The sequence below is a fragment of the Acomys russatus genome, chromosome 26, assembly GCF_903995435.1.
Source record: "Acomys russatus chromosome 26, mAcoRus1.1, whole genome shotgun sequence".
Classification (NCBI taxonomy): Eukaryota; Metazoa; Chordata; class Mammalia; order Rodentia; family Muridae; genus Acomys; species Acomys russatus.
The window spans coordinates 36,522,654-36,545,602 of record NC_067162.1 but is presented as its reverse complement, the minus strand read 5'-3'; the positions used below and the strand labels follow the sequence as shown (position 1 = coordinate 36,545,602).

Below are 22,949 nucleotides of genomic sequence, written 5' to 3'. Positions count from 1 at the left end.
CCAGCACTGCGCCTGCGCAGCGAGAGCTCAGCCTAGTTTCTGCCCTCTTGACCGGAAGAGGCGGGACTTTGGGCTATGACCTGGAAATTCTAGCTCTACGCTAGTCATTTTTTTTTTTTTTTTTTTTTTTCCTTTTTTGGGGTCAGGCCAGTGGGGAAGATGGCCACGCTGCAAGAGAGTGACATCAAAGTGGATGGCGAGCCGAAACTAAGCAAGAAGTAAGTGTCGCTGAAGGTCGTTTAGTGCCTCTTGTCGCAGTGGCCCGATGGGAAGTACCTAGAGTCTTCCCGCCAAGGCTACTGTGCCAGGGGCCTCTCCGGTGAGTGAGCACATGCTGTGGAGCCGAGATGCAGCCCCCTGAAATCTACAGCCCCCGGGATGCTCAGGGGTCAGTTGCCGTGCCTCGTGTCTTCCCCGGCCCTAACTGTAGGGACGGCCATGCTGAGGAGAAACCAGCACAGAAACTGGGAGGTAACAGGAAAGAAAAGTGAAACTAGCTTTCCTCCTACCTTCTAAGAAATGTGTGTGGGTTTTTTTTTTTTTAAATGAGCCACTACTCCATGAGTAGATTGGAAAATGGTTAAATATCTTAGCTCTTCAAAAGAGAACCTTAAAATTTTTTTATTGGCCTATCGAAGTTAATTCTGCACCTTAGATGTTAAAAGGGGTACGTTCTGAAACTGTTGGGCACTCACCCATATGCGTCACTCAAAGGATCTGTAACAGGTGAGCAAATGCTCTTATTTAGCGGAATACACCAGGCTCCCCTTGCACTGCTCAGCTCAGCGTGTCTTTGTAAAACACTCCAATTCCGAGAATTGGGTGCGTGAGCGTGAACAGATGAGATTAGCCTCCCTTTAACTGGCCGTTTTATAGTGTCTAAATACTACACTCTAGTCGAGTGTTCCTCATTTCAAACGACAGAACACGATCAGTGACTTGTATGTCTTCTTAATGCCTGGAACCACACAGTGTGTGCCCTCCAGAGCTGTAGGAAATAAATAGTTGAAGCTACTGAAACTCTTCATGGCTGCCTGAGTTAGTGCACTAGCGGGTCGATCCTCTTGTTGAGCCCTAAGGGAAATACTAGAGCCGGTCTAGATAAGAGCTGAATTTTTTTTCCTTTTATGTCTAGGTTTCTGCTTTATGTATTTTGGGGGGATTTTGAAGGAAATGTTTAAATGTATGGGTTGCTAGCGCTGTAATTGGTTGTCCTTCCTTAGAGGAAATTGGGTGTTTATTAAATCAGTAGTTCAGGTAAAGTTAGAAAGCCTTTCAAATGACTTTTCTTAAATACACCTACAACGTTTTTTTTTATAGCAACATTTATCTCTTAAACACCGTATCTAAGCTCAATAGTAATCTTGCAAGAGATTTATTAACTTTTCAAACCCACAAACTATGACCCTGGGTAGTCATTTTTGGTTTGGTTTGGTTTTTGGTTTTTTGAGACAAGGTTTCTCTGTGTAGCCTTGGCTATCCTAGACTCACTTTGTAGACCAGGCTGGCCTCAAACTTACAGCGATCCGCCTGCCTCTGCCTCCCGAGTGCTAGGATTAAAGGTGTGCACCACCACACCCGGCTTTGGGTTGTCATTTTTATGGGGAAAACAGGTGTTCCTAGGAGTTGGGAGTATGGCTTAATGGTTGCTTCTGTGCCCAAGGCTCTTGATTTCCAGCACTGCAAGTACTAATAATAAAGGTATATGTGGTGGCCTGTAATCCCAGGATCTCTGTGAGTTGGAGGCCAGCCTGGTCTATAAAGTGAGTCCAAGACAGCCAAGGCAACACAGAGAAACCCCCTCTCAAAAAAAACAAACAAAGAAACAAAAAGTATACGTTCCTGAGCCGGGCGTGGTGGCCCACGCCTTTAATCCCAGCACTCGGGAGGCAGAGGCAGGCGGATCGCTGTGAGTTCAAGGCCAGCCTGGTCTACAAAGTGAGTCCAGGATGGCTAAGGCTACACAGAGAAACCCTGTCTCGAAAAACCAAAAAAAAAAAAAAAGTATACGTTCCTATGTGTCTTTTAGCACGGATCTAAAACTCTGGGACAAGCCGGGCGTGGTGGCGCACGCCTTTAATCCCAGCACTGGGGAGGCAGAGGCAGGCAGATCGCTGTGAGTTCGAGGCCAGCCTGGTCTACACAGCGAGTCCAGGCCAGCCAAGGCTACATAGAGAAACCCTGTCTCGAAAAACCAAAACATAAAACTCTGAGACAGAGATCTAAAGTGAAGTCTATGGCAAGCCAAGTCTGTGATCCTCTTTGTCTAAAATAAATCAGGTGGTTTTGTGAGGGACGGGGAGGCTGGTTGTTTGGGTTTGGTTGCTTGGTTAGTTGGCTTTGTTTTTTGAGGCAGGGTTTCTCTGTGTAGCCCTGGCTGTCCCGGAACTTGCTCTGTAGACCAAGCTGGCCTCTGCCTCTACCTCCGAAGTGCTGGGATTAAAATCGCGTGCCAGCCGGGCGTGGTGGCACACGCCTTTAATCCCAGCACTCAGAAGGCAGAGGCAGGCGGATCGCTGTGAGTTCGAGGCCAGCCTGGTCTACAAAGTGAGTCCAAGATGTCCAAGACTACACAGAGAAACCCTGTCTCGAAAAACCTAAATAAATAAATAAATAAATAAAGTCGTGTGCCACCATTACCAACCTTTAAAATAAAGTAGTTTTGAAGTATGTTCCTAGCTAATATAATTTTTTTTGTGATTGACATTTCCTCTCCCCCCGCTCCCCCTTAATTGTTCTTGGAATTTCTTGGTCTGAAATCTTTACTAAGCACCATTTTATGTCTGATATTATCCCCAAAGTTAAAAACTGATAGGCTATCTGCTCAAATCACTCACTCTCTTATGAGAGATTCCTCCTTAAATTATTTAAGCAGAGTAGAGTGTGGTCCCGGCAGATCTGATGCCATGGTGTTGGTGACATATAAACATGGTGTCATGTGATCCGAAATTCCACACTGGTCCTTCCTTTGACAGAGAGGCTTTCCTGTAGCTGGCTCCTGTGTGGTTTATTTATTTCCTGAGGCAGGCTGTTCTCAAGCTAGTAGGTTCAAATAATCCTTCTCAACCTCTATGGTAGCCAGGACTGTCTAAAATTTGCGTTTAATGTTTTCATCGTCTTTCTGTATCCAGTATTCCATCTTTTTTAAAAGATAGATTGATTTATTTATTTTATGTATATGAGCGCTCTATTTGCATGTACAACAGATCACATTATAGATCAGGGTGAGCCACCATGTGGCTGCTGGGAATTGAACTCAGGAGTGCTGGAAGAGCAGTCAGTGCTCTTAACCTCTGAGCCATCTCTTTAGCCCCCAGTGTTCCATCCTCAGGGGAGAAACTGCACTTCTGAGCCCCATGTTTTGCCCTCCGTACTTTCTTATATTGTGAGCATTTCTGCATAGAATATTGATTGACTTGCATTTGAGTTTTCTTTTCTTTTTTCTTTTTTCTTTTTTTTTTTTTTTCTTCATTTTTCAGGACAGGGTTTCTCTGTGTAGTCTTGACTGTCCTGGACTAACTTTGTAGACCAGGCTGGCCTCGAACTCACAGCGATCCACCTGCCTCTGCCTCCCGAGTGCTGGGATTAAAGGCGTGTGCCATCACCACCCAGCTGCATCCTGGACATGAAGCTTTTTTTCCGTAGTCAGGACTGAGACCATTGGCAGATGTTAGTAGTCAGGAGGGACTGAAGACAGAGGAACGTCACACGTTGTCACACGTTAGTACGAATCACAGCTCCCCTCCTCAGGAGTGCAGGTTGAGTGAGTGTGTGCTATTTGTCCCCTCTGACTGCACATCTCTGTTTCCTGCTAGGTGGTGGTAATCATTAGTTCCAGGGTGTTCTGCCATGTTGATGCAAGCTGCTCTCAGACTTGCTAGGGGGTCCCTGCGCCACCCCTCATGGGAACAATGGGGTCAGAGGGAACTTCGACTGGGCCACCTTGCTCCTTTCACCACGCTCCACAAGGACAAGCCACTTTCTGATAGGAGAAGGTTGGTGCCCGTTACCTTCTTTATCGCTCTGAGAGCAGAACCTTTCCTTCAGTGCCTGTTAGCAGCCACGTCTTTGGCCATGTTAAGGAAACCACTCTATTGCCCAAGCCAAGAGTCCCTGCTTACTTTGTAAGTTTAGTGCCCCTCTCTTTGCTTTCCCTTCTCTGTTTTATTCTTCTTTTCTTCCTCCTTTGACTGTTTTTTGTTTGTTTGTTTGTTTATTGAGACAGGGTCTTGCTATATAGACCAAGGTGTCCTTGAACTTTACTGTGTAATAAGGCTAGCCCTAAACTAAAAGTCTTTCTGCTCTCACCTCCCGCTAGGATTGTAGGCGTGGGCTACACCACACTGCCTGGAATATGGAACTTCTTTCAAATTTATTTACCTTTATTTTATGTGCATTGGTGTTTTGCCTGCACGTATGTCCATGTGAAGGTGTCAGAAGTTGGAGTTCTGGGGCTGGAGAGATGGCTCAGGGGTTAAGAGCACTGCCTGCTCTTCCAAAGGACCCAGGTTCAATTCCCAGCACCCACATGGCATTCTCATACTAAGGCACATAAAAATTAAAATTAAATAAAATATTTTTTAAAAAAGGAGAAGAAGAAGAAGTTGGAGTTCCAGTTGTGCGCTGCCATGTGGGTGCTGGGATTTGAACCTGGGTCCTCTGGAAGAGCAATTGGTGCCCTTAACTGCTGAGCCATCTCTCCAGCCCCAAAATACGGAATTTCTAATGCTATTCTTTTTTTTTTTCTTTCTTTTCTTTTCTTTTCTTTCCGGAGTTTGTTTATCAACTCTGTCCTAGTTTTGGTGCTACCATTAGGGTCTTTTCTGGACTTTCCTTAGGATCTACAACAGCAAAACCTGATGAATGAAGCAGAAAACATTTACCTTAATAGTGGAGTGGGGTCGGGTAAGGGGACGGTACCAGATAGCCTTAGAAGACTGCTCACTGAATTACCGATTGATGACCCAGCGGACTGCTAGAAGGATGAATAGAAGACACACTGTATTTAGAAAGGCTTGTCTGTTTTGAAGCAATCACAATTGTGTTGCACTTAAAGTGTAATCAAGTTGATTTGTTTTGTTTTAATTTCGCTAAATTCGTCTTGAAAATGAAGGATATAGCAAGAGCAATGGTGCATAATTATAATCCCAGGCGCTCGGGAGGCAAACCCATTTCAACATGAGAAAGGAGCTTGGAGGTTAACTAAGTATTAGACCCCTTGCCTAGCACACTTGGATCCCTGGGTTCAACTTCCAAACTACAAAGCAAAGGAAAGTGAAGGATGCATTTTTAAGGCCAGACAGCATGACTTAGGACCTTTTGCCATGGTTCACTCTTGAAGAGTTGTCAGTTGGGAAGACTGGTCCATAAATTCTCTTTGAATAATGAAGGTATTCTGTCTGTCTAAGTCATTTTCTTTTTCCTGGAGTCAGATAGCACGGTGAGATCACAAGGGCCAGAGTTGCCCCCATTGTTTTGGGTTTTAGTTTCAAGTAACCAGTATGAAGGTTGGATGAGATGCTTGGTTAGAAATGTATCCAGATTTGTCTGTGTTTAGTCCTGGAGGCAGAATGTAAGGAGTTAGGTAGTGAGATACCTTTAATCCACTTTTGAGCACTATCCCAGCCATTTCTTTTTAACATCTCAGTCCTCACAGCTGGTAAGAGGGTGTCTCTTCCTTCTTCTAGTTGATGAGAAGCCATTGGCCCAAGGCCACCCAAGTGGTTAGTGTTTTAGAATTTAGCACTAGGCAGTTTGGCTACAAACACGGCATGATAGTAGAATATTCATTCAGCTTAAAGTTAGACCCGCTTTGTTTTGTTTTGAGCTGGGCCTCAGGCTGGCCTCAAAGTCACTGTGTATCTGCGGGTGACCTTAAACTTGTGGTCTCCGGCCTCTACCTCCCAAGTACTGGGGTTACAGATGTGCAGCCTCACATCTGCATTGCTAGGGTCGAACCCAAGGGCTTCATGTCACATCCGCAGCCCCCACACACTATGAGTGACATTGGCACTGGGGCATCTCCTCAAGCTCTGAAGACCAGCTCACTCCACAGCCTAACTCTCTGTTCTGGGAGAGCCGTGAGGCCGACAGGGCTGGTATTACCTCATCACACCCTTAAGTGGTACTGTAGGAAGTAAGTCCATCCTGCATATTTTCTGGGAATTCTCTGTTCCAGTACGAGTGTAAAACTGGTGCGTGTGGGCTTCTTCGCCTTTGTGTACATGGTTCCAGTCGGTTCCTCAGGCCAAGTGTCACATCTTTGTTCAAAGCTTAGGTTTTCTTTTTGTCTTGTTCCCATAAATACTTCCGTGACCAACAGGTTAGAGTTGGGGAGTGGAATCCATAGGGGTGTAGGTCCGAGCAGGAACCTTTTCTGCAGGCTGGTCATGCTTTAGAAAAGCCATGGTGAAGCTCCTGGTAGAGGGCTCTGCAGGCAGCTTTCACACTGGCTGCTGTCATCTTCCCAACAGTGAGCTAAAGAGACGGCTGAAAGCTGAGAAGAAAGTGGCAGAGAAAGAGGCCAAGCAGAAGGAGCTCAGTGAGAAACAGCTGGGCCAGGCTGCCGCTGCCACCAACCACACCGCTGACAATGGTGTGGGCGCTGAGGAGGAGACATTGGACCCAAACGTGAGTTCCTTGGGCCGTCGGGACCACCAGACACAGAGCTTCTGAGGGGTTTGGGGAGGGCAGCGTCTGCCTTTTAAGATTTATTTATTTATTATACAGTGATCTGCCTGCATTTACACCTGCAGGTCAGAAGAAGGCATCAGATCACATTATAGATGGTTGTGAGCCACCATGTGGTTGCTGGGAATTGAACTCAGGACCTCTGGAAGAGCAGTCAGTGCTCTTAACCTCTGAGCCATCTCTCCATTCCATGGCCCTGAATTTTTAATATCAACTCCAAATAAGCAATTTCAAGTACCAGTGCTTCTGAGTTAACTGCTTCCTTGGAAAGTAGCTTAGCCTGTAGCAGTGTCATCAGGGTGTCTTCTCTCAAGATAGACGAGAAGCTCTTCCCCCCACCCCCAAGACAAGGTTTCTCTGGGTAGCCTTGGATGTCCTGGAACTCGCTTTGTAGGCCAGGCTGGCCTCAAAGTCACAGAGATCCGCCTGCCCCTGCTTCCTGAGTGCTGGGATTATAGGCATGTGCCACCACACCCAGCTAGACTACAACTTCTAATAGTTGGCAAAATACATTCCACTCTCCCACTTCACCCTCCTTCCCGCTTCTGTACGTAAACACAACCATGCCCGTTCATCTGTGTCACTCCAGGGCTAATTCTCCACTACTAACAGACTTGGAAAGCTACATCAAGAAGAAGGTTGCCGGGGGCTAAAGAGATGCTCACTGGTTAAGAGTGCATGCTGCCGTTCCAGGGACACCCACATCAGGTTGCTCACAACCACCTACTGCTCCTCCAACTCCGGAGGATCCAGCTTTCTCTTCTGGCCTCCACAGGCATGTGCGCACGCGCGCGCACACACACACACATACATATGATTAAAAATAAGTCTTTTAAATGAAAAAGATCAGGCACGCATACACACACACCTACACCTACACATACATACATATGATTAAAAATAAGTCTTTTAAAAGAAAAAGATTGACAACCCCTGTGGTAGAATGCCCTATATTTGCACCCTACAGGTTTCCTGAGCCTGCCCGAGGGAGGAGTCTAATGTGTGCCTGGAAGAGTAATTAAGAAAGTGACTGCACCGTGCAAATACAGTCCACAAAAGAGGCTGCCTGTAACAATTGAGTTTTATTATTTTAGATGAACTCCTTTTTTTTTTTCATTCTATTGATCTTGTGTTTTGAATTCATCCTGTGGATCTACATATTTTTAATACAAATCACATTCCATACTCCTATTTCAAAGATTCATAGGGCTAGGTTAGTGTTCCGGCAATGCTCCTTGCAGGCTTGTGTCTCCTCTTGGTTCCCAGATGGTGCTGCTGTTTTGGAAGGTTGTGGAAGCTTTAGGGGGTGGGGTCTACTGGAGGAGATGGTTGCTGGTGGTGGGTCTTTTGTTTTGTTTTATTTTTCAAAACAAGGTTTCCTCTCTGTAGCCTTGGCTGTCCTGGAACTTGCTCTGTAGACCAGTCTGGCCTCAGTGTCACAGAGATCCACCTGCCTCTGCCTGCCAAGTCCTAGGATTAAAGGGATGCTGCTGGTGGGTCGTAATGGGTTATGAGTCAGCCCATTCACCCCACTATGCACTTCTCTGTTGCCTGATCTGCAGAGATGAAGTTGTTCCATAATCCTCTGCTGGCCTGAGCAAGCTGCTCTAGCCGCCACGCCTTCCCTGCCCTAACTGTATCCTCCTGAACTAGTAAGGTATTCTGTCCCAGAGGCAAGGAAACTAACAAGAGCCTGCTGGAGAGGCCACACCTGAAGGCTTCCAGTTCTGAAGGCCTGGCTCTCTTTTAACAGCAATACTACAAGATCCGCAGTCAAGCGGTCCACCAGCTGAAGGTCAGTGGGGAGGACCCGTACCCTCACAAGTTCCATGTGGACATCTCACTCACTCAGTTCATCCAAGAGTACAGTCACCTGCAGCCTGGAGACCACCTGGCTGACATCACCTTAACAGTGGCAGGTAGGTGGGCAGGCATCTGCGCCGACACACAGAAGGGCCTGAGCTGGTCTTGCTCCCCTGCCCTTTTTGGCTTTTGAGTCGGATCTTGCTAGATACCCTAGGCTGGCCTCAAACTTGAGGCCCCATGCTGCGCTTTCTGGCTAGTGCTGAAGTTACCTTACTGGAGACAGTACCTTGAAGTCTCCTCACAGAAGGAAGTCCAACACCCCTGAGGCGCGGGCCTTCTGGGGAAGGGCTGTTCTCTGAGGGACTGCCTGCCTGGATATCCTCCTACTTTATAATCGTAGAATTTCCTTTCACCCCCAAACTGTGGGTCCAGTCATTTAATTTCATTTTCTTTCTCTACTCTCAAATAGTTATTTCTATAACGTTGTTATTTATGAATTTGTGAAGGGTTTTTAAAGAATATCTTTTTCTTGCCTTCCCCTTGGGGGAAAAAAATACTTATATAATCCTTGTTACAGTACCTACATGTCAAAGCCTATTAATTTTTCTCAAGAGTGTGTGTGTGTGTGTGTGTGTGTGTTCATGTATTCATTTGTGCGCATGTAGAGGTCAGAGGACAGCTTCCAGTGTCGTTCCTAAGGCTCTGTTGCTGTCACGTTTTTATTGGGACATGGCCTCTCACTGGCTAAAGCTTGCTGAGTAGGTTGCCTGTCCAGCAAGCCCCAGGGTCACTCTTGAATCCACCTCCTCCAGTGCTAGGGTTACAAGTGCATGGTGCATCTAGTATCTTTTTTATTAATTTTTAAGATTTATTTTGTGTGTGTGTGTGCGTGCGCACGCATGCACGCACGCCAAATATGTGTGTAAGTGCCCAAAAGCGTGTCAGAGATGCCCTACAGCTGCTATACAGGCAATTGTGAGCCTCCCAATATGGGTGCTGAGAATCAAACTTGCGACCTCTGGAAAAACAGTAAATCTTAACTGCTGAGCCATCTCTCTAGTGAACCCCTAATTACAGGGGTCACCATCATAGCCACTAAAGCTTTTTTGATGTTAGTCACTTTGACTCAGTACATGACTGTTTTTAGGTATAGGATCTTCATCTTGTTTCGATTTGGTTTTAGATTTATTTCATGGTTATGAGTGTGTTACCTGCAGGTATGTGTGTGCATGCCGGGTGCCTGCGGAGGTCAAAAGAGGGAGTCAGTTCCCCTGCAACGAGAGTTACAAATAGTTGTAAACCACCATGTGGTTGCTGGGAGCCTAACCTAGGTCCTCTGTAAGAGCAGCAATTGCTCTTAACTGCTGATCCATCTCCAGCATTCCCCATGTGTTCCCCCTTCTTTTTATTTTAGATATTTTTCTTAAATTGGATATAATTTTTTGGCTTGTTTTGTTTTTTGTTTCTTGCCTTGGATTGCTTTTGAGACTATTTGAAGACAATGGATTGTTAGTTCTTTGAAGTAATTGTGATTAACAAATCCTTTTAATTTTACTTATTTTGTGTGTGTGTCAGAGAAAAGCTTTTTCAGAGTCTCTTCTCTGCTGCCCCTTTTTTTGAGGCAGGGCCTCTCTTGTTTCTTTCACTATACTGTGTATTCTAAGTTAGCCTGCCCAAGACTTCTGGCAGATTCTTCTACCTCTGCTGCCTCCCATTGAGCCACCAAGTCCAGCTTTTTATGTAGGATTCCAAGGTGGAATTTGTATCAGGATCTTTGCCTAGCCTCTTTGACATGCTGAGGCATCTCCCAGCCCACGGAATCCTTCTTTGTTGCTTAATGTGTATATGAAATTCATTCTGGATTTGTTTGTTTGTTTGTTTGTTTGGGGGTTGGTCTTGAACTCACTGAGTATTCAAAGATGGCCCTGTTGCCTTTGTCTGGGACTACAGGCATGTGCCACCACAGCTGGCTTATGTGGTGCTAGGAGCTGAAGTAAGTGCATGCAAGGCAAGCACTCCCCACTGAGCGCTACACCCAGTCTTCATTTTCTGGTGTGTTTAAAGGAAGACTGGTTTTGTTCTCAGCTCACTATACTCTGGTTTAGGGCAAGTGCTCATAGACGTAGTAGCTGGTTACAGTTCTTGGATTTCCTAGGTCTCTTCCTTTTCCTCTTTGTAGTGCCTTGTAGGGCCCTGCCCTGGGAAGGAGCCTATCTGCTCAGCTTAGAGTTCATGGGCTTCCTGTTCTGTCCCCTCTAAGTAGCTTAGCATGTATGGAGTACAAGTCTCTGCTGCTGCTCTCCAGCTAGCCCGAAGTGCTTGCATTCTTCAGTGAATGCCCTTGGCCATTTGGTAGTTCTTCAGTTCTCAGATGCCCACTCCTTACCCACTGCTTTTTTCCCTAGGAAAATAATAAAGGGCATTGCTTATATTTTAGGGTTCTGAGGAATATCTTCTTCCATAACTTGCCCTCCGCCCCCCCCCCCAGACAGGGTTTCTCTGTGTAGCCTTGAGCTGTCCTGGACTTGCTTTGTAGACCAGGCTGGCCTCGAGCTCACAGAGATCTCCTGCCACTGCCTCCCAAGTGCTGGGATTACAGTTCTGTACCACTGCTCTCAGGTGTGCACTAACCACTTCCTGAATCTTTATAGTAAAGATGGAAAAACCTGTGTTGTCACTACCACTGCCATCATCCAAGAGTCCACTGGCCATCTTTAAAGTGAGGTCTTGCTGTACAACCTTGACTGATTTTAATGTGATTCACTGATACGAAGAAGTGGCAGACCATGCATATGATTGCTGTGATCAGTGCTGCACAGGGAGCTTAAAGGGTTTCTCTTCCTCTCAGTATCTTTGCTGTTTTCTTTCTAGGTCGCATCCATGCCAAGAGAGCCTCTGGCGGAAAGCTTATCTTCTATGACCTTCGAGGAGAGGGGGTCAAGTTACAAGTCATGGCCAACTCCAGGTACAAAGAAATAGCCAGTTAAAGATCCTGTGTTGCTGGGCGGTGATGGCACAGGCCTCCAGCAATCGGGAGGCAAAGGCAGAGAGATCTCTGGGTTCGGAGTGAATTCCAGGACAGCCAGGGCTATATACAGAGAAACCTGTCTCAAGAAAACCAAAGTAAAACAATAACTTGTGTCATACCCCACAGTAACAAATGGATTGTTGAAGACACAGGCTAATGTGGTCCTATTTTCCCATTGCTGTTTAAAGTTAGGATGGTGCCCGGGGCATGGTGGTGCATGCCCTTAATCCCAGCACTTGGGAGGCAGAAGCAGGCGGATCTCTGAGTTCGAGGCCAGCCTGCTATACAAAGCAGGACAGCCAGAACTACAAGAAAAATCCTGTTTCGAAAAACCAAAAAAAAATCAGAAATAAAGTTAGGATGGCAAGCCAGGGAGTGGTGGTAAATACCTTTAATCCCAGCACTTGGGAGGCAGAGGCAGGTGGGTCTCTGATCCAGGCCTGTCTGATCTACAAAGCAAGTTCAAGGACAGCTGAGCCTGCCTGAAGAAACCCTGTCTTGGAAAACAAAAATAAATAAATAAATAAATAAAAATTAGGATAGCAAGGAGTGGGGCGTGGCTGGGTACAGTTGAGCAGAAGGTGAAAGGCTGGAAAAGAATGGCCATTCTTACTCATGGGGCAATTAGCATAACAGGAGTCACCCAGCAGTTGTCCCTGAAGCAGGGGCTCCTCTCGGCCTCATTGGAACAGTCAGTGAAGGTTTGCTACACGAGCCAGGCGTCTGTCTGAATGTGAAGAGGAGTACGTCAACGTACTTTTCCTTCCACTCAGGAATTATAAATCAGAGGAAGAATTTGTTCGTATCAATAACAAACTGCGCCGGGGAGACATAATCGGAGTTCAGGGGAATCCCGGGAAGACCAAAAAGGGTGAGCTGAGCATCATCCCATATGAAATCACACTCCTGTCTCCCTGCCTGCATATGCTGCCTCATCTTCACTTCGGCCTCAGAGACAAGGTAGGTTCTGCAGCTGTGCGGCTGCTCCCTAAGACACGGGCCACCCACCACACCATCACACAGAGCACTGCTTTCTAACTGTTGCTTTTGGTTTAGGAAACAAGGTATCGACAGAGATACTTGGACTTGATACTGAATGACTTTGTGAGGCAGAAATTTATCATCCGCTCTAAGATCATCACGTACATAAGAAGTTTCTTGGATGAGCTGGGATTCCTAGAGGTGACCAAGGGTGAAGGGTTTTGGTACTTGCCGTGCTATGCTTGTCTCTCCCGTCTTCCTTTTCCACAGCGTATCCTGCCAGGGTCCTTCCTGCCTAAGAAGCACACCCCCTTGCCAAGTGTCTTTGTTCCACCTTGCTTAGTGCTTGTTAGGAAATCAGGACCTGACTTCCAAACTAATGTACCATCCATCTGCTAATGATGCCATGTTCAATAATTTTGGAGGGTCTATAGTATGAAAAATAGTCTTTAGAAGCTGGGCGTGGTGGCACATGCTTTTAATCCCTGAACTTGGGAGGCAGATCATTGTGAGTTGAGGACAGCCTGGTCTACAAAGTGAGTGCAGGACAGCCAGATAGATAGATAGATAGACAGACAGACAGACAGACAGACAGACATATGCATATACATACATACATACATACATACATACATACAGAGAGAGAGTGTGTGTGAGAGAGTGTCTTTGGAAGCTGGCACACACCCTTAACCAAAGCACTTGGGAGGCATAGACAGGCAGATATATGCACACACAAATATACTAAGCACATTATATGCTTGCTACATATGGAGTACACGTGTAAATGTTTTGGAGTTTTATGTTTGGTTTAAATACGAATTGTAGTCATGCTATATGTACCATGTGATAGACCTGCTTTTTGTTGTTGTTGTTTTGAGGGGTGTTTTGACATATTCCATTCCAGAGTCTGTTTTGGGGTATGGTTGTGTGTGTATGTGTGATCTGTGCACATGTGTGTATAGGTGAATGCATCTATGTACATGTCCAAAGGATAGAGGAAGATGCCCAGTTGCCCAGTGTCCTATATAACTCTTGGCCTATTTTTTTAAACTATATATCTGGGTAGGTGCATGGGAGTGTCAGTGCCTTTGGAGGCCAGAGGACTGGATTCCTCGTGGAGCGGCAGTGTCAGGTGGTTGTGACCTACCTGACATGTGTATTAGGGCTTGAACTTGGGTCCTCTGCAAGAGCAGTATGTGCTCTTAGCCCCTGAGCATCTCTCCAACCCTCTGCTACTTCTTTTTTTTGTTTTTTTGCTTTTTCTGTATTCATATGGTCTTTTTTTTTTTTATTAATTTATTCATATTACATCTCGATTGTTAGCCCTTCCCCTGTTTCCTCCCATTCTTCCCTCCCTCCCACTTCTCCCCTTCTCCCCTCCCCTATGTCTGTGATTGAGGGAGACCTCCTCCCCCTATATATGCTCTTAGAATATCAAGTCTCTTCTTGGTAACTTGCTATCCTTCCTCTGAGTGCCACCAGGTCTCCCCATCCAGGGGACGTGGTCAGAAAAGGGGCACCAGAGTTCGTGTGAGAGCCAGATCTCACTCTCCACTCAATGGTGGAGAATATCCTGTTCGTCGGCTAGGTCTTGGTAGGGGTTCGAAGCTTACTGCCTAGATTCCCCTTGGCTGGTGCCTTAGTTTGAGGAGGACCCCAGGACCCAGATCTGCCTGTCATAAAGTTCTTGTAGGTTTCTAGGACCCTGTGGGTCCTATTTCCCCATTCTTCCATGCTACTCTCACCTAAAGTCTCAATAGGATGTCCTCTCCTCTGACCCACTTTCTTGGTAAGTAAAGATTTTCATGGTACGTATCCCTTGGACTAGTGTTTTGATATAAGTGAGTATATAACATTTGTCTCTTTTTGCTCCTGGGTGAACTCACTCATTATGATAATTTCTAGTTCAATCCATTTGTCCACAAATTTCGGGAATTCCTCGTTTTTAATAGCTGAGTAGTATTCCATAGTGTAAATGGGACCTCATGAGGCTGAGAAGCTTCTGTAAGGCAGGAGACACTGTCAAGAGAACAAAGCGACATCCTACAGAATGGGAAAAGATCTTCGCCAACCCTTCATCTGACAAAGGTCTAATATCCAAAATATATAAAGAACTCAAGAAATTAAACACCACAAAACCAAACAACCCAATTGCGAAATGGGGCTTGGAACTTAACAGAGAATTCTCAATAGAGGAATATCAAATGGCCGAGAAACACTTAAAGAAATGCTTGTCCTCGTTAGTCATCAGAGAAATGCAAATCAACACGACACTGAGATTCTATCTTACACCCATCAGAATGGCTAAGATCAAAAACTCAAATGACGCCACATGTTGGCGAGGATGTGGAGAGAGAGGAACACTCCTTCATTGCTGGTGGGAATGCAAGCTAGTACAACCACTTTGGAAAGCTATCTGGCGCTTTCTCAGAAAAATGGGAATAGGGCTTCCTCAAGACCCAGGCATCCCACTCCTTGGAATATACCCAGAAAATGCCCTACCACACAACAGGGACATATGCTCAACCATGTTCCTAGCTGCTTTATACATAATAGCCAGAACATGGAAACAGCCTAAGTGTCCCTCAGTAGAAGAATGGACTAAGAAACTGTGGTACATTTACCCTCTGCTACTTCCTAAGAGCGTACCTGTTTGCTGTATTGATACTTTGGGTTGTTTCTCATTCTCTTTTGTAATGTTTCAGTGAACATCGTACATGTGCACTGATATTTTTAACTTAGATATTTTGTGTGTGTGAATGTATGTGAGACAGGGTCTTTCTCTATATCCCTGGCTGTCCTGGAACTCGCTATATAGACCAGGCTCACCTTAAATTCACGATATCTAACTGCTTCTGCCTCCTGAGGACTGGGATTGGAGGCAAGTGCCAACACACCTAGCTTGTAACTTGAATTTCTAAACATAGACTAAGTTAAAGGACAGAAATAGTAAATACTGCAATTGCCTTAGTTCCTGTCCTATTGCTGTGAAGAGACACTATGACCAGGGCAAGTCTTTTTTTCTTTTCTTTCTTTCTTTCTTTTTTTTTTTTTTTAATGTATACAATGTTCTGCCTGCATGCACAACTGCAGGCCAGAAGACAGCATCAGATCACATAGATGGCTGAGCTACCATGTGGTTGCTGGGAATTGAACTCAGGACCTCCGTACATGCAGGTAGAACACTATACATAATAATAAATCGATAAGTCTTTTTTTTTTTTTTTTTTAAAAAGGGCCAACACCTACTCCATCTAACAGGGCTGCGCCTTCTGATCCTTCCCAAACAGTCCCACCAAGTGTGGACCAAGCCTTTAAACAGATCAGCCCGTGGGGCCATTCTCACTCAAACCACCACAGTACATTAAACCTTCAAGTTGCAGCATTTAGAGTTCTGTTACAGCTTGCTAGTGAGTACAGCGCTGTGTTATTAGGGATGAGGTTCTAGAGAGTCAAGCATTCACATTGCAAAGTTTTACTCTGTTATACAACAGGCCTAGACTATGTTACATGGCACAGGATGCACTGTCCTCAAGGCCGCTAGTCATCTGAGAACTGTTTCTTTCTGTCTATTTTAGATCGAGACGCCCATGATGAACATCATCCCAGGGGGAGCTGTGGCCAAGCCTTTCATCACCTATCACAATGAGCTAGACATGAACTTATACATGAGAATCGCTCCAGAGCTCTACCATAAGGTACTCAGTAACCATCACCCATTTCCTTCCAGTCGCAGGAGCCTGGGAAAATCACTGCTAGACCAGTTCAGTCAGAAATGAGGAACAGGAACGGTGGATCGGCCAGGAGAGTGCTCTTGTTCTCAGGTCTGTTAGCTATGATCCTTAAGAATTCCCTTGTGAGCAGCTCTTTCAGTTCCCCTAAGAGCACCCCCACCCCCACCCCCAGGCAAGGTGGCAAGCACCTGGTGTACACAGTGAGTTCTAGGCCAGCCAAAGCTACGCAGTGAGACCCTGTCTAAAAAGAAAAGGAAAAAAAATAATCTACCACTGAACTATATCCCAGTACTTCTGAGTTTAGTCTTTTATAAAAGAATTTTCATTGATTTTAACTTCTTTCTAGAACTTAAGGAATAAATCTTTTCAAATTAGCCATATAAACACCAAAAACTGTCAGCCAAGATTCTCAGGTGCAGACGCAAATCTAGTCAGGCAGCCATCATGACCTTGAAAGCCAGGGAGGCATGCCTGGAAACCACAGCATGGAGTGACGATGAATCTTATCACTGGAGGGCTGGTGTCACAGGGAACACTGTCCCCTGCTGGTCACAAGTCACTGCACCAGGATCTCTGTAGCCTGTTTGAAGATGGCTACCTCTGGCTCCCTTCACCAGAGTGAGTCCTATGTAATACCTACACCTATGCTGACATGTCACTAGTGTGTCTGGCAGGGTGGAGCTGGGTCACTTGCCTGTAGCCTAACCCCAGAAGAGGCTTTGGAGAAACTCAGACCCAACAAATAAGAAACAGCAAAGATACAGGAAGAGACGCAGGAATCGTGCACAGCCAAATAAAAACAAAAAGCAAAATGACGTGTGCTCTAGGTGTCTAAAGTCAGCAGGGTGCTGGACATTCCGAGTAGAGAGCATGTGAAAGCTGTGAAAACCACTCAGCTTATCGGGGCTACTAACACATGGCTGGCTTTTTGGTAGATGCTGGTGGTTGGTGGCATCGACAGGGTTTATGAAATTGGGCGCCAGTTCCGGAATGAAGGGATTGATATGACTCACAACCCTGAGTTCACCACCTGTGAGTTCTACATGGCCTACGCAGACTATCACGACCTCATGGAGATCACAGAGAAGATGCTGTCGGGGATGGTGAAAAGCATCACGGGCAGCTACAAGATCACCTACCACCCAGACGGGCCAGAAGGCCAAGCCTATGAGATCGACTTCACCCCGCCTTTCCGGAGAATCAGCATGGTGGAAGAGCTCGAGAAAGCCCTGGGTGTGAAGTTGCCGGAAACCAGGCTCTTTGAAACTGAGGGTAAACCACTCCACTCCACTCCACTGGGTGGCCTCCCTTCCTGTTCGGCTCTGAATTTGTTTAGGTCAGAGCTGAAATGTCGCACAGCTTGTATTTATAGGCATTTTTCCTAGAACGCAGTTAATGTTCCCTGTCCTAACTTGCACATTTCTCTTACAGAAACTCGGAAAATTCTTGATGATATTTGTGTTGCAAAAGCCGTTGAGTGCCCCCCACCTCGGACCACAGCCAGGCTCCTTGATAAGGTGAGACACCACACTTGGACTCGTGCAGTGCTGTCCAGAACCTTGATGCCCAGGAAGTGGATCCACTGGGAGAGTTCCTGCCTGCAGCTTCACATGAGAGCCTTACAGAGGCACAGGAAAATTGAAGCTTTGAACTGGGGTTGGGCAATGTGCAGCTCAGTAGTAAAATACTCACTTAGCAAGTCAATGCCAGGGAAAGGGGGTGGCTCAATCCCCATAAATATAAGCAAAAAGAAACTTTAGCTATAATACTTTTATCTGTGCCAAATAGTTCATGTATATAATTTTTAAAGATTTGTTTGTTTGTTTAATGTGTATACGTGTTTGGCCTGCATGTGTGCCTGCACACCAGAAGAGGGCACCACATCTCATTATAGATGGTTGTGAACCACCATGTGGTTGTCGGGAATTGAACTCAGAACCTTTGGAAGAGCAGGCAGTGCTCTTTAACCTCTGAGCCATGTCTCCAGCCCTGTTCATGTATATTATTTTAGTTAATGCTCCCTGCCCTCTGCAAAAAGCTACAAGATGAGCCCGTGAGTGTGGGAGTTACAGCGTGCCCTCGGGCAGGGCTGTCAGCCATATTCAGAAGCCGTGTCTAGTTCTGCTCTGTTTTCTCATTAAGCTTGTTGGAGAGTTCCTGGAAGTGACCTGCATCAGCCCTACATTCATCTGTGATCACCCACAGATTATGAGCCCTTTGGCCAAATGGTAAGACACAGTTTGTTGCTGCATGAAAACCCCCTAAAGTAGGGCTGTGCCTGCTGCAGCTGCTGTACCTCTACAGTAGAACATTTACTTAACACGAATCTAGGCTGTGCCCTAGGTTCACTCTTCAGTACTGCTTTTTAAAAACAACAAAAAGAAGTTAATGGTGTAAAGTGACAGTGTGTTTTGATATCCTGTGTTGACTTGGTGGTCTTTTTGCACCGTGTATGGGCAAAGTAGCTAAGGTGAGTCCTGCCAGGGCCTCTGTACATGATCTTTCTGGCTGTAGTCTGGCTTTTGTCAGCATGGTGGTTAGGTTCCCAAGGCAAGCATTCCAAAAGAACAAGCCTGAACAAGCAAATACATGCTAGACCTTTCCTGATGCCTCCTTGACCAAAGCAAGTAGGCAGCCCAGAGTATGAGAGCAGAGCAGAAGGGCACAGACTCAGGCTATTCCACAGCTGCCTCGCCATCACGCTGGTACCAGCGACTGGTGCTGAGCACCGGTGAGTTCCACACTTCATTAGGAGAATTCTAGATTCATCCTCTGGTCTCACGTTCCCAGGCACCGCTCCAAAGAGGGTCTAACCGAGCGCTTTGAGCTGTTCGTCATGAAGAAGGAAATATGCAATGCCTACACGGAGCTGAATGACCCCATGCGGCAACGGCAGCTGTTTGAAGAACAAGCGAAGGTAAGGAAGGAGAGTGAGCTGACGCCCAGTTCACCATGAGCTTACTCAGCAGGAGGGACCAGCCTTAACGCCGTGCTGATGTACTTTGTTGGTATTTTAACTGAAGCCTAGGAAGCTTTATTTTATGTATGTGGGTATTTCTGCCCATGTGTATATCAGTGTACCGCCTGCACACAGTGCTCAAGGAGGGCAGGAAAGGGCATTGGTCCCTTCAGCTGGAGTTATAGATGGTTATGAGGCCCTATCTGGGTGCTAGGCATCGAACTCTGTAAAGCCCCACAAAGAGGCTTTACAGGAGGAAGTGACAGTTAAAGTAGAGCTGCTCATTTTGTCTTTGAGACAGCATCTCAGGTAGGCAAGCCTGGCCTGAAATTCCTTGATCCTCTTGTCTCTATTCCAAGGGTTGGGATCACAGGGCTACAGCACCACACCCAGCTGAGACTTTGATTATACGATTTGTAAGACGGGTTTAAGATCGCTATGTGGAGAACAGCACTCATCTGGCAAAGACATTGAACAAAGCTACACTTTTTCTTAAACTATAGCTCTCTATTGGGGGGTGTCGTTTTCTTTTGCATTGTTTTTTGAGACAGAATCAATCTCTCTCTGTGTCTCTCTCTCTCTGTCTCTCTCTCTCTCCCTCTAGTCTCTCTCTCTCTCTCTCTTGTCCCTCTTGCTCTCCTGGAGCTCACTATGTAGTCCAGGCTGGCTTTGAAACTCAGGGAGATCCCGACTGCTTCTCAAATGCAGCAGCACACGTGGTCGAGATTGTACTTTGTTGAGATAGTCTGAGGATGAGCAACACATGAAGATGTAAAGAAGGTGGTGCCGTGAAGGTTCCTGTACTCCTCTGCCCTGGTGGCCGCCTTCAGGGCCTGAGACAGCCTCTAGTGCCATCCTAGAGCAGCTGAGACCCAGTCTAGCTAGAGCCCTCAATCCCCAAGCAAAGAACAGTTTTGTCCAGAGAACTTTACCTACATTCTGAGACAGATTTCATCTTTTTTAAAACTACTGTGTGTTGTTTCGTATGAAGTAATGAGGACTATCTATCCCCCTTGACTCAAGATGTTACTGTTTAGCCCTGGCTGGCCTGGAATTAGTTATGTAGACCAGGCTGGCCTCCAACTGAACCACAGAATGTACAATCACATCCAACTTAAAATACGGGTTTCATCCCTGAGGTAGGGTTCATCAGTCCTAACCTCCAGGTCTCTGGAAGAAATGGCTAAATGCTAGAATTACTGGGAAATGTATTTCCAGCAAGCCTTGAGAGTCAGGAGCATCTTTGGTACCCCTTTTGAAAGTTTTAATGTGTTTGTGCGGGCACTGAGATGACCTAGAGCAGTGGTTCTCAACCTGTGGCTTGTGATCCCTCTGGGGCTCTCAGATATTTACATTAAGATTTATAATAGCACAATTACTTATGAAGTAGCAATGAAATTCTTTTATGGTTGGGATCACCACAACAAAATTACTTAGGAAGTAGCAAGAAAATAATTTTACCCTGGGGGTCATAACGGCATAAGGAGCTGTATTAAAGGGTCACAGCATCAGGGGGGCTGAGAGCCTCTGCTCTAGAGGAATAATGCATTTGACTCTTTCTTCTAGGCCAAGGCTGCTGGTGATGATGAGGCCATGTTCATAGATGAGAACTTCTGCACTGCCCTGGAGTATGGGCTGCCCCCCACAGCTGGCTGGGGCATGGGGATCGATCGACTCACCATGTTTCTCACAGATTCCAACAATATCAAGGTATGTGCAGACTTCTCAGTACATCTTCCCAGAGCATGGAGGGCCTGGCAAATAAAGGAGAGGCTGAGGAAGTTCCACAGCACCCTATAGGAGGAGACTAAAGGGCAGCTAACCTTACAGCATTTTAGTTGTTCCTCTTAACACTCCCCCCACCCACCCAGTTACCCTACAGGGTTTCTCTATGTAGCCTTGGCTGTCCTGGACTCGCTTTGTAGACCAGCCTGGCCTCGATCTCAGAGGTCCGCCTGCCTCTTCTTCACAAGTGCTGCAATTAAAGGCATGTGCCACCACACCCAGCTTAGTTGTTCCTCTTGAGACAGGAGATACTAATAGTTTGCTTTTCTTTCATACCAAAAAAATGCTAAGCTCACTCTACATGTATTGCCTGAAATCAGTCAATTATTTTATTGTATTTTATAGAAAAAGAAATCCATTTGTTGTTGGTTTATTGCTCCTGTTTTTGAGACAGAGTCTCATGTAGCCTAAGCTCTCTTGGAACTCTGTCTGTAGTTTACCTTTGCTGTTCAGCGTGTAGCTCCTTTAGTGTAAGATGGCTGGTGTCAGGTGGCAGTGGAGACTCGGGAGCTCCACCAGCCTCTGATGATGCCAAAAGTGTTACCGCCCGACAGAGGAAGCGGGGTAGAAATCCAAAACCAGCCCATTGGGAAGGCAGGTCTGGTGAGCCGCTGGCGGTCAGCACTGAGCCAGTGGTGGTGATGGAGCAGGCCTCTGTGGCTGTATAGGAAGTTCCACCATCTCTGCCTGACCACCAGGCATCCTGCAGCAGTTCTCACCCAGAATAAATGGAGTGGAGGAATGGCAAACAAGCATGACAGCCAGCCTTTATTTATAAACTTTTAGGTGGGGGGCGGGCACAGATTGTGGTTAATGTTTCTGATAGGACTAAGGATACTTAATCTACATATAGCGGTACAGTACCTCATTTACATGCAATAGCGTGGGGTCCTATCACAAGAATGAAAACATAGTACTTAATTATCCTGTGAGTGAGGAAATGACTTCTAGGTAAGATTAAAGGTCATTTGCTGGAGGCTAGGATCTCCCTGCCATAGGGTGGGGTTTGCCAAACCAGTTTTCTTATCAGGAAATGGTCAGGTTTGTTGTCTTCCCTGAGGGTTGTGTGAGCTTATACAAGACCTGGAGTTAACCAGATCAGTTGGAGCAATAACCCAGCTGAGAAAAGGGATTCACCATCATAAACCAGAGCAAACTGCTAAACGGAGAAGTCAGACTTGAACCTTACCCAGCAGAGCCCCACATATATTGAACTTGAGCTCCTGGTCTCTCTGTCTCTACCTCCTGAACACTGAGGTTATATTGTTGTGTGCCTAGGAGAAAGTTCGCTTTTGTTTTGGCTTGAGGGTTTTTTGTTTTGTTTTGTTTTGTTTTTGTTTGCAGACAGGGTTTCTCTGTGTAGCCCTGGAACTCATTCTATAGACCAGGCTGGCCTCAAACTCAAAGAGATCCCTCGGCCTCTGCTTCCTGAATGCTGGGATTAAAGGCCAGTACCACTGTGCCCTCACTGCCCTGGTGCTTCTGAAGTATGCTTCTCTCTTCTACAGGAAGTACTCCTGTTTCCGGCCATGAAGCCTGAAGACAAGAAGGAAACTGTGACAGCCACTGAAACACAAGGAAGCCCAGCCGCCGGCCCCTCTGTCTAGGAAATACATGCAGCTCCGGCTCTCCACACTTAAACAGATCTGATCTGAGGGGTTCGTGTATGGTGCCGTCCATCTGGCCACTGCAGTCCAACCACCACAAGAGAGAATTGAAGAACTTCTTTTTATTCCTGTTACCAAATAAACTGTTTCTCTCTTTACCTATGCAATGTCACATTTCCTCCCCAGACTGTTGGTCTAATGAATGTTTAGAACTCTGCCGTTGCATTTGTCTGTTTAAGGTGTGTGTGTGTGTGTGTGTGTGTGTGTGTGTGTGTGTGTGTGTGTGTGTGTGTGTTTGTTTAGGGGGTTCGAGATGGGGTTTTTCTGTGTAGAGCCCTAGCTATCCTGAACTCCCTTTG

General features: G+C 46.1%; 1 protein-coding gene across 3 annotated transcripts; it reads left to right on the top strand.

Moving 5' to 3' along the window:
- The first annotated feature begins 118 nt into the window (after positions 1-118).
- Positions 119-22,752, top strand: Kars1 (lysyl-tRNA synthetase 1). 3 transcript variants are annotated; one of them, XM_051168769.1, is made up of 14 exons: positions 119-218; positions 3,816-3,995; positions 6,474-6,630; positions 8,444-8,609; positions 11,368-11,461; positions 12,298-12,484; positions 12,581-12,706; positions 16,084-16,203; positions 17,175-17,511; positions 17,671-17,756; positions 18,382-18,467; positions 19,030-19,156; positions 20,765-20,908; positions 22,492-22,752. In XM_051168769.1, the coding sequence occupies exons 2-14, from the start codon at positions 3,850-3,852 to the stop codon at positions 22,588-22,590; spliced, it is 1,875 nt and encodes a 624-aa protein (XP_051024726.1). In that variant the 5' UTR covers positions 119-218; positions 3,816-3,849; the 3' UTR covers positions 22,591-22,752. The 3 variants fall into 3 exon arrangements, with proteins under 3 accessions (XP_051024726.1, XP_051024729.1, XP_051024728.1); XM_051168771.1 differs by lacking the exon at positions 3,816-3,995 and having other exon boundaries at positions 126-218; XM_051168772.1 differs by lacking the exons at positions 3,816-3,995; positions 6,474-6,630 and having other exon boundaries at positions 121-218.
- The last annotated feature ends 197 nt before the right edge of the window (positions 22,753-22,949 follow it).

Bases quoted from the DNA above. Each gene is read 5' to 3' on its own strand.
- Kars1 (XM_051168769.1), top strand. From the start codon at position 3,850: ATGTTGATGCAAGCTGCTCTCAGACTTGCTAGGGGGTCCCTGCGCCAC. The intron at 6,631-8,443 runs GTGAGTTCCTTG...CTCTTTTAACAG, and splicing joins AGGAGACATTGGACCCAAAC to CAATACTACAAGATCCGCAG. The intron at 12,707-16,083 runs GTGACCAAGGGT...TGTCTATTTTAG, and splicing joins ATGAGCTGGGATTCCTAGAG to ATCGAGACGCCCATGATGAA.